Raw genomic sequence first — 14,382 nt, 5'->3', positions numbered from 1 at the left:
CTCCCTCGGTTGACCATGCAAGTGATTTTATCGGGATGGTGGGGGGATCCTTTGCAGAGACACTGTCACTTTGTAACTTTGCTCCACATGGCTAAGGTGATGACACCTTCTTAAATATGCTGGAATGGAAACAGCTGGTAATGAGTGCAGATCCTAATAAAATATGAACTCGGTGCACTTTGCTTACGGTCATAACCGTCAAAAAACTAGCAATTTCAGAAGATCAAAAATGGCAGATCCCACATTTCTCCAACCATGTGTAGAAAATCATGAAAACACGAAAAAAGTAATCACTCGTATTATTCCCACCATCAAGTACAACTGCTAAAATGTTAAAAATCAGCCGACTATGGCAGTGCAGGAAAAAGACATTGAGCTGTCACAAATCAAAATTCCTGCATGAGAAGACACAGAAGGAATTAACCGTCTTGTGGGTTATGTTCCATGTCCTAGGCAGCCTAGCACAATGCTGGTGAGTGACACGGCCCTCCAGAACCTTCAAGCCTGGATTTCATTTCTCGCGCAACGATGACTTTTAAAATATCTCATTCCATTTTTTTTTTTCACAGCTGAAAGTGGCATATTTCAGGAACTAAAGGTGGATTTGAAAAGTTTTAATAGAACATAGGGGGAGATTTACTAAGACTGAAGCATTCAGAATCTGGTGAAACTCTGCATGGTAGCCAATCAGTTTTCAACATCAATTTGGTCAATTAAGCTTTGACAATAAAACACGCAAGCCAATTAGTTACTATGCAGAGCTGCACCAGATTTTGCACTCTCCAGTTTTAGACCTCTTTCACATTGAGGCGCGGAGCCGCGGTGACGGTATAGCCGCGCTATTTGTAGCGCCGCTATACCGTCGTATTTACCGCGATATTCGGGCGCTAGCGGTGAGGTTTTAACCCCCGCTAGCAGCCGAAAAAGGGTTGCGGGTGGTATTACCGCGGTTTCCCATTGATTTCAATGGGAAGGCGCGGTATAGGAGCGGTGAACACACCGCTCCTATACCGCAGTAAAGATGCGGCTAGCAGGACTTTTGGAGCGCTCCTGCTAGCGCACCGCTTCAGTGTGAAAGCCTTCTTCAGGGCATGATTTTTCATGTGGTATAGCAGCGCTATTTTTAGCGCTGTACCGCATGAAAAACGCCTCAATGTGAAAGGGGCCTTAGTAAATCAACCTCACAGAGTTCAGACATGAAGTGGATCTGAGGCTACAAAAGGTCTACCACTGAACTTCAGGCAGATACATTAAAATAATTTATGAACAAAGTTATTGATTCATTAAAATGCCCATGTATTTTATTTACACATAGTTTATTTGAATGCAACTAGTCTAAATTCCTGAATGTGTACCGATAACAATATAATTTAACCCCCATGTACAGTAGAAAGAACATGGGACTAGGAGAGGAAGGGGCAGCATTAAAGTGATCCTCCTCTTCTCGGGTCCCCAGCCAGCACTCCTAGCTCCTCCCTAATGCCTCCATAGCAAGCTGCCTGCTATGAGGACACTTATGTGGGCTCGCTCCTGAGCCGGTTCTGTGTCTATAGACAAACAGATTGTGAGTCGCCCCCCCCCCACCCATTGGCTGTAATTGACAGCAGCAATGGCTCCCAATGCTGTCTCTGAGCCAATGAGGAGAGAGAAAGCAGAGAGAGCCGCTGCTCTTGTGCTCAGCGCTGGATCAAGATTGGGCTCTTATATTTACCTGAGCTGCATGCGGGTGTTTTTTTACCTTAACCACTTACATACTGCGCCTATTCTGGCACTTCTCTTCTTCATGTAAAAATCATATTTTTTTTTGCTAGAAAATCACTCAGAACCCCAAACATTATATATGTTTTTTTAGCAGACACCCTAGGGAATAAAATGGCGGTCATTGTAATTTTGTTTTTTACATTTTTATTTTTTTGATCACTTTTATTCCTATTACAAGGAATGTAAACATCCCTTGTAATAGGAATATATTATGACAGGTCCTCTTTATGGAGAGATGCGGGGTCAAAAGGACTGGAAAGCATGAGATTGTGAAAAAAATATTCACCGATCTCATGCTGACAGCCGCGATCGCTGCTTTGTTTACCTGCGCAAATACGGTGTGACAGAAAGTATTGCAACAACTGCCATTTTATTCTCTAGGGTGTTAGAATAACAAAAAAAAAAAATATATATTATATTATATATATATATATATATATATATATATATATATATATATATATATATATATATATATATATATATATAATATAATATAATGTTTGAGGGTTCTAATTAGAGGGAAGGAGATGGCAGTGAAAACAGACAGGGGAAGCTTTATTAGCATTGCTGGTTGTCTTGTCATACCAACGGCCACCACAAGATGGTGCCAAATCACAGAGGAAAGCATAGGCCTCCAGAAGGCCACAAAGCCGCAGCCTCAATTACCGGCCGGCGTGGCCCGATGCAATTGCGTGGCGGGGGGAGGTGGGGGCCCACAGAGACACAGGATACCCCAGCTGTGCCGACCCAGGTCGCCAATTCTAGTCGCAATTGCGACCTGGCGCCCGGGGTTTGTCAAACCCTGCATTAAGGTAAAAAAATAAATAGAAAAAACTGCTGCATTTTTAACCACTTTACAGGCCAATAGTGAAGAGGGGGGGGGGGGGGGAGAAGAGAGGTGCTGCTCCTTCAAGTCCAATCAAGGCGGAGGCAGAGAGGTGACCAGGCTGTATTTAACTGCAGCATAGAAGTCGCCAACTTGCATATGCTGTCTGACAAGGCTGTAAATGTCAGAACTGCATGGGAAGAAATGCAAACCCTTTGTATTCAGCAGTTCAATATTAAGAATGCTTAAAAAGAGGTGGTGTTTGGACTGGAACTCCTCGATGTGCTCACCAGTCATTCACTTGAAGCTGACACCATTTTAGTTGTAGTTTTCATACAATTATCTTTTTTCTTTAATCTTCATCCAGCTATTAAGGGGGCCACAGGAATGATAGAACACAGTCTTAAGGAGGAAGCCGTCTGATTGGGTGGTTACATTTCAGCGTCCTGTTGTGCAGTATTCCCATTTCCATTCTGGCTCATCTGCTGCTGGAAATCACGCCGAGCTTGCCGATTGGATTCCAAAAGGTCCTGAAGCTGTGCGTGTAAAATATCATTCTTCTCTTCCAGGTGATCCAGGCAAAAGTTTATTTGGTCCAGCATAAAGTCCAACGCTGCATAATCTGAGGAATTAAAGAGAGGAGTAAAATGTACAGGAGCCCAATATAAAGTTTTTCTACATTCAGGCCGATTATTGTCCAGATTTATTCTACCGTGTTTCCCCAAAAATAAGACCGGGTCTTATATTAATTTTAGTCTCAAAAAACACACTAGGGCTTATTTTCAGGGTAGGGCTTATTTATTTACAGTATGTACATTAAACAACATTTATTCGAATACGGTACGCATAAAGTGCGCAAAAGGTCTCAAGTCTGTCTGGCTGGTTGTTGCTTTAAAAAAAATCCTGTTCCTTTAAAGCATGATAAACAACACAGTGTTTGTGCGGTGTCATTTATCCCTCTCTATTTTCTGAAAACCTGTTAAAATCTAAAAATTCTGTGTCCTCTGTCTTCCCCTCAGGCAAAACGGAGACAATAGCCAGCATTTAAAAAAAAAAAATTACGGAGATTGACTAGGTCTTATTTTCGGGGTAGGGCTTATATTGCAACCCGCCCCGATAATCCAGATAGGGCTTATTTTTGGGGTAGGACGTACTTTCGGGGAAACACGGTAAAACAAACTAAGCTGCCAATCACCAGCATGTGTACAGACTGAAGACCCTACACCAGAAAAATGATTGCCGGAGATGTAGATCATACGAGAAAGGCACAGGTGAGGTTGTATTAATACACAGAGACCAATCACTTGTGCTCACAAACTCTTTCCTAAGGCTGATGCATATTTTCTGACTTGTCGACACTTGGAAGGACCTCTGGACTCTTAGTAGGTGGCTACGGTCATCATTTTCTTGTATTAAAGTGAATTTCTACATACACTCTGTAACATCCATGATCCAAGTCATGACTTGAAGCTTACACAGAGAAAGCCCCGTTTACTCCCTGTGCCTACAATGGAGTGGTGAAGCAACTTAACCTCCCTGGCGGTATTCCCGAGAGCGACTTGGGGTAAATTTTCATTACCAAAAGCCGTAACCCCGAGCCACACTCGGGATCGCATCGCAGTATCCTAGTAAAGTCACTTACCTTGTCTCCAGGATCCTGCAATGTCCTCCCGCCGTATCCACCACCCGATTCATCACTGTGCCGGGCTCCGTTCTCTGTGAGCGCCGCAACGCGCGTGGGCGGAGCCCGGCAGGCAAACTAAAAAAAGTGAAAAATACAGAACACACACAATACACTGTAATCTGTAAGATTACATTACTGTATCAAATCATTTCACCTCCCTAGTGGTTTGTCCAGTGCCCCACTTTCAGTTTTATATTATATATACTCTTCTTTCTGCCTGGAAACTTGAGAACGTCCATGATATCCTTTACGTCAAAAGCGGTTTCAGACCAGCTAGAAAACAGCGATAGTAAAATTAGAATCACTTGCAGAATTTAGCAATAGTGATTTGTGGGGAAATTCTTAATCGGACATTGAAAGAAACGACGGCGACGATTCTGTGTATTTAAATACATTATTGAATAAAATGTATTTTTATTATATTATTATTTATGATTTTGTGTTTCAAACTTTTATCATACCCAAGATGTCCACTAGACTCTTGTTTGGGCAGATTAAAGCGAGTTATTCCTAAAGCCTTGTACACGCGATCGGATTATCCGAAGGGAATTGCATGAGGACAGGCTGTTGTCGGAAAATCTGACCATCTGTATGCTCCATTGGACAATTGTTGTCGGATTTGTGGAGGGTATAATGATGGGCAGTATGTATAACAGAGGAGTGTGGAGGGTATAATGATGGGCAGTATGTATAACAGAGGAGTGTAGAGGGTATAATGATGGGCAGTATGTATAACAGAGGAGTGTATGATGATGGGCAGTATGTGTAACAGAGGAGTGTAGAGGGTATGATGACGGGCAGTATGTGTAACAGAGGAGTGTAGAGGGTATAATGATGGGCAGTATGTATAACAGAGGAGTGTGGAGGGTATAATGATGGGCAGTATGTATAACAGAGGAGTGTAGAGGGTATAATGATGGGCAGTATGTATAACAGAGGAGTGTATGATGATGGGCAGTATGTGTAACAGAGGAGTGTAGAGGGTATGATGACGGGCAGTATGTGTAACAGAGGAGTGTAGAGGGTATAATGATGGGCAGTATGTATAACAGAGGAGTGTGGAGGGTATAATGATGGGCAGTATGTATAACAGAGGAGTGTGGAGGGTATAATGATGGGCAGTATGTATAACAGAGGAGTGTGGAAGGTATAACGATGGGCAGTATGTATAACAGAGGAGTGTGGAGGGTATAATAATGGGCAGTATGTATAACAGAGGAGTGTAGAGGGTATAATGATGGGCAGTATGTATAACAGAGGAGTGTAGAGGGTATAAGGATGGGCAGTATGTATAACAGAGGAGTGTAGAGGGTATAATGATGGGCAGTATGTATAACAGAGGAGTGTGGAAGGTATAACGATGGGCAGTATGTATAACAGAGGAGTGTGGAAGGTATAACGATGGGCAGTATGTATAACAGAGGAGTGTGGAGGGTATAATAATGGGCAGTATGTATAACAGAGGAGTGTGGAGGGTATAATGATGGGCAGTATGTATAACAGAGGAGTGTGGAGGGTATAATGATGGGCAGTATGTATAACAGAGGAGTGTAGAGGGTATAATGATGGGCAGTATGTATAACAGAGGAGTGTAGAGGGTATAATGATGGGCAGTATGTATAACAGAGGAGTGTAGAGGGTATAATGATGGGCAGTATGTATAACAGAGGAGTGTGGAAGGTATAACGATGGGCAGTATGTATAACAGAGGAGTGTGGAGGGTATAATGATGGGCAGTATGTATAACAGAGGAGTGTGGAGGGTATAATGATGGGCAGTATGTATAACAGAGGAGTGTAGAGGGTATAACGATGGGCAGTATGTATAACAGAGGAGTGTGGAGGGTATAATGATGGGCAGTATGTATAACAGAGGAGTGTGGAAGGTATAATGATGGGCAGTATGTATAACAGAGGAGTGTGGATGGTATAATGATGGGCAGTATGTATAACAGAGGAGTGTAAAGGGTATAATGATGGGCAGTATGTATAACAGAGGAGTGTAAAGGGTATAATGATGGGCAGTATGTATAACAGAGGAGTGTGGAGGGTAGAATGATGGGCAGTATGTATAACAGAGGAGTGTGGAAGGTATAATGATGGGCAGTATGTATAACAGAGGAGTGTAGAGGGTATACTGATGGGCAGTATGTATAACAGAGGAGTGTAGAGGGTATAATGATGGGCAGTATGTATAACAAAGGAGTGTAGAGGGTATAATGATGGGCAGTATGTATAACAGAGGAGTGTGGAAGGTATAATGATGGGCAGTATGTATAACAGAGGAGTGTAGAGGGTATACTGATGGGCAGTATGTATAACAGAGGAGTGTAGAGGGTAGAATGATGGGCAGTATGTATAACAGAGGAGTGTGGAGGGTATAATGATGGGCAGTATGTATAACAGAGGAGTGTAGATACCTTCACACTCCTCTCCTGCATACAGTTTGTGTTCATACGCAGTGCTTTACAAATCCCCTTTCCTCTTCACTTGCTTTGGGATTCTGAAGCAGGTGAAGTCCCATTCATTTTAATATAAGGAAAGAAAGTCCAGGAAATAGGAAGAAACCAATGACATGATGATGTGACAGGCTTCCTCTGCAGCATTATGAAGAGAACACAGAAGGACACCACGGGCCCCGCACTGATCTGAACATGTACAATGCGGGGTGCAGTGCTGTGTTCACTGTGATATATTTTGCTGTAAATAAGGTCCTAAGGAAATCTTTACAAAAAAAAAAACTTTGCAGGTGTCTGGATTACCTTGCCGTCCTCAGCAGCCCGCATCCATGGGATACCTGATGTAACCAGAGCTGGCCTGCACACTACACCCAGCAATGTTTATAGATAAACAATGTGCAGAGCCTGTGGTATGAGGAATGCAGAGATCATGGCTCACCATGTCTGCATGTCCGGTTATTCCTTACTACTCCGGAACGTATAGAATGATAAACACATTGGACAACCCCGGGGGGGTTCCTTGGGATAAGAATAGGAGTACATTACCAGCAAGTGTATCCCACCAGATCTACTACTGGACTGAATGTTGGACTGGGGAACGTATGAAGCATGCTGCGATCCCAGGCCTAGCTACCAAACCAATGACTGTAGAAGGCTGTATACTTTCCCCTCAATAGTAGAGCCGCACGATTCTGGCTAAAATGAGAAGCAGATTTTTTTTGCTTAAAAGAAAGATCACGATTCTCGTGGCGTAAACTGTTTTTTTTTTCTTTATTCATTGAAGTGTATTTTTTCCCCCAAAAAAATTGCATTTGAAAGACCGCTGAGCAAATACAGTGCGACATAAAATATTGCAGCAATTGCCATTATATTCCCTAGGGTCTCTGCTGAAATATATATAATGTTTGGGGGTTCCAAGTAATTTTCTAGTAAAAAATATTGATTTTAACTTAAAGGGGTTGTAAAGGTAAAAGTTTTTCACCTCAATGCATTCTATGCATTAAGGTGAAAACATTTCTGACTATACCGGCCCCCCGTTATACTTACCTGACCCCTCGAAAGTCCCGCGCTCGGCCCCGACATCCTCTTTGCCGCTCAGCCTGGCCGTTGATTGGCTAGAGCGGATGGATTGAAAGCAGCGCAGCCATTGGCTGGTGCTGCTGTCAATCACATCCAATGATGAGGCACGCCGAGGGGCGGGGCCGAGTGATACAATGAGCGGCTATGGCCGCTCGCTGTATCACAGGAGCGCGCCCGCAAGGATTCCACAGAATGCGAGGGAGCTCAGAAGGAGAGGTCAGCCGAGTACACGATCGCTCAAATGACTTCTCCTTCTGGGGGCAATCGTGTGCTTGGCTGACCTCTCCTTCTGGGGGCAATCGTGTGCTCGGCTGTCATAGCTGACCTCTCCTTCTGGGGGGGCACACGATCACCCCCAGAAGGAGAGGTCAGCATTGACAGCCGAGAACACGATCACCTCCAGAAGGAGAGGTCAGCTGTGACAGCCAAGCACAAGATCTCCCCCAGAAGGAGAGGTCAGCTATGACAGCCGAGCACACGATCACCCCCAGAAGGAGAGGTCAGCTATGACAGCCGAGCACACGATCACCCCCAGAAGGAGAGGTCAGCTATGACAGCCGAGCACACGATCACCCCCAGAAGGAGAGGTCAGCTGTGACAGCCGAGCACACGATCTCCCCCAGAAGGAGAGGTCAGCTGTGACAGCCGAGCACACGATCTCCCCCAGAAGGAGAGGTCAGCTGTGACAGCCGAGCACACGATCACCCCCAGAAGGAGAGGTCAGCTGTGACAGCCAAGCACAAGATCACCCCCAGAAGGAGAGGTCAGCTGTGACAGCCAAGCACAAGATCTCCCCCAGAAGGAGAGGTCAGCTATGACAGCCGAGCACACGATCACCCCCAGAAGGAGAGGTCAGCTATGACAGCCGAGCACACGATCACCCCCAGAAGGAGAGGTCAGCTGTGACAGCCGAGCACACGATCACCCCCAGAAGGAGAGGTCAGCTGTGACAGCCGAGCACACGATCTCCCCCAGAAGGAGAGGTCAGCTGTGACAGCCGAGCACACGATCGCCCCCAGAAGGAGAGGTCAGCTGTGACAGCCGAGCACACGATCGCCCCCAGAAGGAGAGGTCAGCTGTGACAGCCGAGCACACGATCTCCCCCAGAAGGAGAGGTCAGCTGTGACAGCCGAGCACACGATCGCCCCCAGAAGGAGAGGTCAGCCGTGACAGCCGAGCACACGATCGCCCCCAGAAGGAGAGGTCAGCTGTGACAGCCGAGCACACGATCACCCCCAGAAGGAGAGGTCAGCTATGACAGCCGAGCACACGATCGCCCCCAGAAGGAGAGGTCAGCTGTGACAGCCGAGCACACGATCTCCAACAGAAGGAGAGGTCAGCTGTGACAGCCGAGCACACGATCTCCCCCAGAAGGAGAGGTCAGCTGTGACAGCCGAGCACACGATCGCCCCCAGAAGGAGAGGTCAGCCGTGACAGCCGAATGACAGCCGAGCACACGATCGCCCCCAGAAGGAGAGGTCAGCCGTGACAGCCGAGCCCACGATCACCCCCAGAAGGAGAGGTCAGCTGTGACAGCCGAGCACACGATCGCCCCCAGAAGGAGAGGTCAGCTATGAGAGCCGAGCACACGATCACCCCCAGAAGGAGAGGTCAGCTGTGACAGCCGAGCACACGATCGCCCCCAGAAGGAGAGGTCAGCTGTGACAGCCGAGAACACGATCGCCCCCAGAAGGAGAGGTCAGCTGTGACAGCCGAGCACACGATCTCCCCCAGAAGGAGACGTCAGCTGTGACAGCCGAGCACACGATCTCCCCCAGAAGGAGAGGTCAGCTGTGACAGCCGAGCACACGATCTCCAACAGAAGGAGAGGTCAGCCGAGCACACGATCACCCCCAGAAGGAGAGGTCAGCCGAGCACACGATCGCCCCCAGAAGGAGAGGTCAGCTGTGACAGCCAAGCACACGATCTCCCCCAGAAGGAGAGGTCAGCTGTGACAGCCGAGCACACGATCTCCCCCAGAAGGAGAGGTCAGCTGTGACAGCCGAGCACACGATCGCCCCCAGAAGGAGAGGTCAGCTGTGACAGCCGAGCACACGATCGCCCCCAGAAGGAGAGGTCAGCTGTGACAGCCGAGCACACGATCGCCCCCAGAAGGAGAGGTCAGCTATGAGAGCCGAGCACACGATCACCCCCAGAAGGAGAGGTCAGCTGTGACAGCCGAGCACACGATCGCCCCCAGAAGGAGAGGTCAGCTGTGACAGCCGAGCACACGATCGCCCCCAGAAGGAGAGGTCAGCTGTGACAGCCGAGCACACGATCTCCCCCAGAAGGAGAGGTCAGCTGTGACAGCCGAGCACACGATCTCCAACAGAAGGAGAGGTCAGCTGTGACAGCCGAGCACACGATCTCCCCCAGAAGGAGAGGTCAGCTGTGACAGCCGAGCACACGATCGCCCCCAGAAGGAGAGGTCAGCTGTGACAGCCGAGCACACGATCGCCCCCAGAAGGAGAGGTCAGCCGAGCACACGATCTCCCCCAGAAGGAGAGGTCAGCTGTGACAGCCGAGCACACGATCTCCAACAGAAGGAGAGGTCAGCTGTGACAGCCGAGCACACGATCTCCCCCAGAAGGAGAGGTCAGCTGTGACAGCCGAGCACACGATCGCCCCCAGAAGGAGAGGTCAGCTGTGACAGCCGAGCACACGATCTCCCCCAGAAGGAGAGGTCAGCTGTGACAGCCGAGCACACGATCGCCCCCAGAAGGAGAGGTCAGCTGTGACAGCCGAGCACACGATCGCCCCCAGAAGGAGAGGTCAGCTGTGACAGCCGAGCACACGATCGCCCCCAGAAGGAGAGGTCAGCTGTGACAGCCGAGCACACGATCGCCCCCAGAAGGAGAGGTCAGCTGTGACAGCCGAGCACACGATCGCCCCCAGAAGGAGAGGTCAGCTGTGACAGCCGAGCACACGATCGCCCCCAGAAGGAGAGGTCAGCTGTGACAGCCGAGCACACGATCGCCCCCAGAAGGAGAGGTCAGCTGTGACAGCCGAGCACACGATCGCCCCCAGAAGGAGAGGTCAGCTGTGACAGCCGAGCACACGATCGCCCCCAGAAGGAGAGGTCAGCTGTGACAGCCGAGCACACGATCGCCCCCAGAAGGAGAGGTCAGCCGTGACAGCCGAGCACACGATCTCCCCCAGAAGGAGAGGTCAGCTGTGACAGCCGAGCACACGATCGCCCCCAGAAGGAGAGGTCAGCTGTGACAGCCGAGCACACGATCGCCCCCAGAAGGAGAGGTCAGCTGTGACAGCCGAGCACACGATCGCCCCCAGAAGGAGAGGTCAGCTGTGACAGCCGAGCACACGATCTCCCCCAGAAGGAGAGGTCAGCTGTGACAGCCGAGCACACGATCGCCCCCAGAAGGAGAGGTCAGCTGTGACAGCCGAGCACACGATCACCCCCAGAAGGAGAGGTCAGCTGTGACAGCCGAGCACACAATCTCCCCCAGAAGGAGAGGTCAGCTATGACAGCCGAGCACACGATCGCCCCCAGAAGGAGAGGTCAGCTGTGACAGCCGAGCACACGATCGCCCCCAGAAGGAGAGGTCAGCCGTGACAGCCGAGCACACGATCGCCCCCAGAAGGAGAGGTCAGCAGTGACAGCCAAGCACACGATCTCCCCCAGAAGGAGAGGTCAGCTGTGACAGCCGAGCACACAATCACCCCCAGAAGGAGAGGTCAGCCGTGACAGCCGAGCACACAATCACCCCCAGAAGGAGAGGTCAGCTGTGACAGCCGAGCACACGATCACCCCCAGAAGGAGAGGTCAGCTGTGACAGCCGAGCACACGATCTCCCCCAGAAGGAGAGGTCAGCTGTGACAGCCGAGCACACGATCTCCAACAGAAGGAGAGGTCAGCCGAGCACACGATCACCCCCAGAAGGAGAGGTCAGCCGAGCACACGATCGCCCCCAGAAGGAGAGGTCAGCTGTGACAGCCGAGCACACGATCGCCCCCAGAAGGAGAGGTCAGCTGTGACAGCCGAGCACACGATCTCCCCCAGAAGGAGAGGTCAGCTGTGACAGCCGAGCACACGATCTCCCCCAGAAGGAGAGGTCAGCTGTGACAGCCGAGCACACGATCGCCCCCAGAAGGAGAGGTCAGCTGTGACAGCCGAGCACACGATCGCCCCCAGAAGGAGAGGTCAGCTGTGACAGCCGAGCACACGATCGCCCCCAGAAGGAGAGGTCAGCTATGAGAGCCGAGCACACGATCACCCCCAGAAGGAGAGGTCAGCTGTGACAGCCGAGCACACGATCGCCCCCAGAAGGAGAGGTCAGCTGTGACAGCCGAGAACACGATCGCCCCCAGAAGGAGAGGTCAGCTGTGACAGCCGAGCACACGATCTCCCCCAGAAGGAGAGGTCAGCTGTGACAGCCGAGCACACGATCTCCAACAGAAGGAGAGGTCAGCTGTGACAGCCGAGCACACGATCTCCCCCAGAAGGAGAGGTCAGCTGTGACAGCCGAGCACACGATCGCCCCCAGAAGGAGAGGTCAGCTGTGACAGCCGAGCACACGATCGCCCCCAGAAGGAGAGGTCAGCCGAGCACACGATCTCCCCCAGAAGGAGAGGTCAGCTGTGACAGCCGAGCACACGATCTCCAACAGAAGGAGAGGTCAGCTGTGACAGCCGAGCACACGATCTCCCCCAGAAGGAGAGGTCAGCTGTGACAGCCGAGCACACGATCGCCCCCAGAAGGAGAGGTCAGCTGTGACAGCCGAGCACACGATCTCCCCCAGAAGGAGAGGTCAGCTGTGACAGCCGAGCACACGATCGCCCCCAGAAGGAGAGGTCAGCTGTGACAGCCGAGCACACGATCGCCCCCAGAAGGAGAGGTCAGCTGTGACAGCCGAGCACACGATCGCCCCCAGAAGGAGAGGTCAGCTGTGACAGCCGAGCACACGATCGCCCCCAGAAGGAGAGGTCAGCTGTGACAGCCGAGCACACGATCGCCCCCAGAAGGAGAGGTCAGCTGTGACAGCCGAGCACACGATCGCCCCCAGAAGGAGAGGTCAGCTGTGACAGCCGAGCACACGATCGCCCCCAGAAGGAGAGGTCAGCTGTGACAGCCGAGCACACGATCGCCCCCAGAAGGAGAGGTCAGCTGTGACAGCCGAGCACACGATCGCCCCCAGAAGGAGAGGTCAGCTGTGACAGCCGAGCACACGATCGCCCCCAGAAGGAGAGGTCAGCTGTGACAGCCGAGCACACGATCTCCCCCAGAAGGAGAGGTCAGCTGTGACAGCCGAGCACACGATCGCCCCCAGAAGGAGAGGTCAGCTGTGACAGCCGAGCACACGATCGCCCCCAGAAGGAGAGGTCAGCTGTGACAGCCGAGCACACGATCGCCCCCAGAAGGAGAGGTCAGCTGTGACAGCCGAGCACACGATCTCCCCCAGAAGGAGAGGTCAGCTGTGACAGCCGAGCACACGATCGCCCCCAGAAGGAGAGGTCAGCTGTGACAGCCGAGCACACGATCACCCCCAGAAGGAGAGGTCAGCTGTGACAGCCGAGCACACAATCTCCCCCAGAAGGAGAGGTCAGCTATGACAGCCGAGCACACGATCGCCCCCAGAAGGAGAGGTCAGCTGTGACAGCCGAGCACACGATCGCCCCCAGAAGGAGAGGTCAGCCGTGACAGACGAGCACACGATCGCCCCCAGAAGGAGAGGTCAGCCGTGACAGCCGAGCACACGATCTCCCCCAGAAGGAGAGGTCAGCCGTGACAGCCGAGCACACGATCGCCCCCAGAAGGAGAGGTCAGCAGTGACAGCCAAGCACACGATCTCCCCCAGAAGGAGAGGTCAGCTGTGACAGCCGAGCACACAATCACCCCCAGAAGGAGAGGTCAGCCGTGACAGCCGAGCACACAATCACCCCCAGAAGGAGAGGTCAGCTGTGACAGCCGAGCACACGATCACCCCCAGAAGGAGAGGTCAGCTGTGACAGCCGAGCACACGATCACCCCCAGAAGGAGAGGTCAGCTGTGACAGCCGAGCACACGATCACCCCCAGAAGGAGAGGTCAGCTGTGACAGCCGAGCACACGATCACCCCCAGAAGGAGAGGTCAGCTATGACAGCCGAGCACACGATCACCCCCAGAAGGAGAGGTCAGCCGTGACAGCCGAGCACACGATCGCCCCCAGAAGGAGAGGTCAGCTGTGACAGCCGAGCACACGATCACCCCCAGAAGGAGAGGTCAGCTGTGACAGCCGAGAACACGATCGCCCCCAGAAGGAGAGGTCAGCTGTGACAGCCGAGCACACGATCACCCCCAGAAGGAGAGGTCAGCTATGACAGCCGAGCACACGATCACCCCCAGAAGGAGAGGTCAGCCGTGACAGCCGAGCACACAATCACCCCCAGAAGGAGAGGTCAGCCGTGACAGAAGAATAATGAAGAGTAGTCACCTTCCTCCCCGGACACCTCGCCCATTGGAACCTGCGGTTCACCATTAGGTCCTGACATTCTGCCTCTGTGTCATGTGACTGCCGGTCATGTGACATCTATGATCTTCCCAGGGCAGCGGATGACGTAACCGGCTCTCC

The 14,382-nt window shown here is 51.3% G+C and overlaps 1 protein-coding gene across 1 annotated transcript; it reads right to left on the bottom strand.

The window, feature by feature from the left end:
- Positions 1 to 2,886: 2,886 nt before the first annotated feature.
- BBLN (bublin coiled coil protein) lies at positions 2,887 to 14,380 on the bottom strand. The gene is made up of 2 exons (XM_040324744.1): positions 14,245 to 14,380; positions 2,887 to 3,212 (listed from the first exon to the last, which is right to left on the bottom strand). The coding sequence occupies exons 1-2, from the start codon at positions 14,300 to 14,302 to the stop codon at positions 3,022 to 3,024; spliced, it is 249 nt and encodes an 82-aa protein (XP_040180678.1). The 5' UTR covers positions 14,303 to 14,380; the 3' UTR covers positions 2,887 to 3,021.
- Positions 14,381 to 14,382: the final 2 nt, after the last annotated feature.

This window comes from Rana temporaria, chromosome 9, assembly GCF_905171775.1.
Source record: "Rana temporaria chromosome 9, aRanTem1.1, whole genome shotgun sequence".
In the NCBI taxonomy this organism is placed as follows: domain Eukaryota; kingdom Metazoa; phylum Chordata; class Amphibia; order Anura; family Ranidae; genus Rana; species Rana temporaria.
This window is presented reverse-complemented; position numbering and strand designations above follow the sequence as displayed.

Bases quoted from the DNA above. Each gene is read 5' to 3' on its own strand.
- BBLN (XM_040324744.1), bottom strand. From the start codon at position 14,302: ATGTCAGGACCTAATGGTGAACCGCAGGTTCCAATGGGCGAGGTGTCC. The intron at 3,213-14,244 runs GTGACTACTCTT...TTAATTCCTCAG, and splicing joins CGAGGTGTCCGGGGAGGAAG to ATTATGCAGCGTTGGACTTT.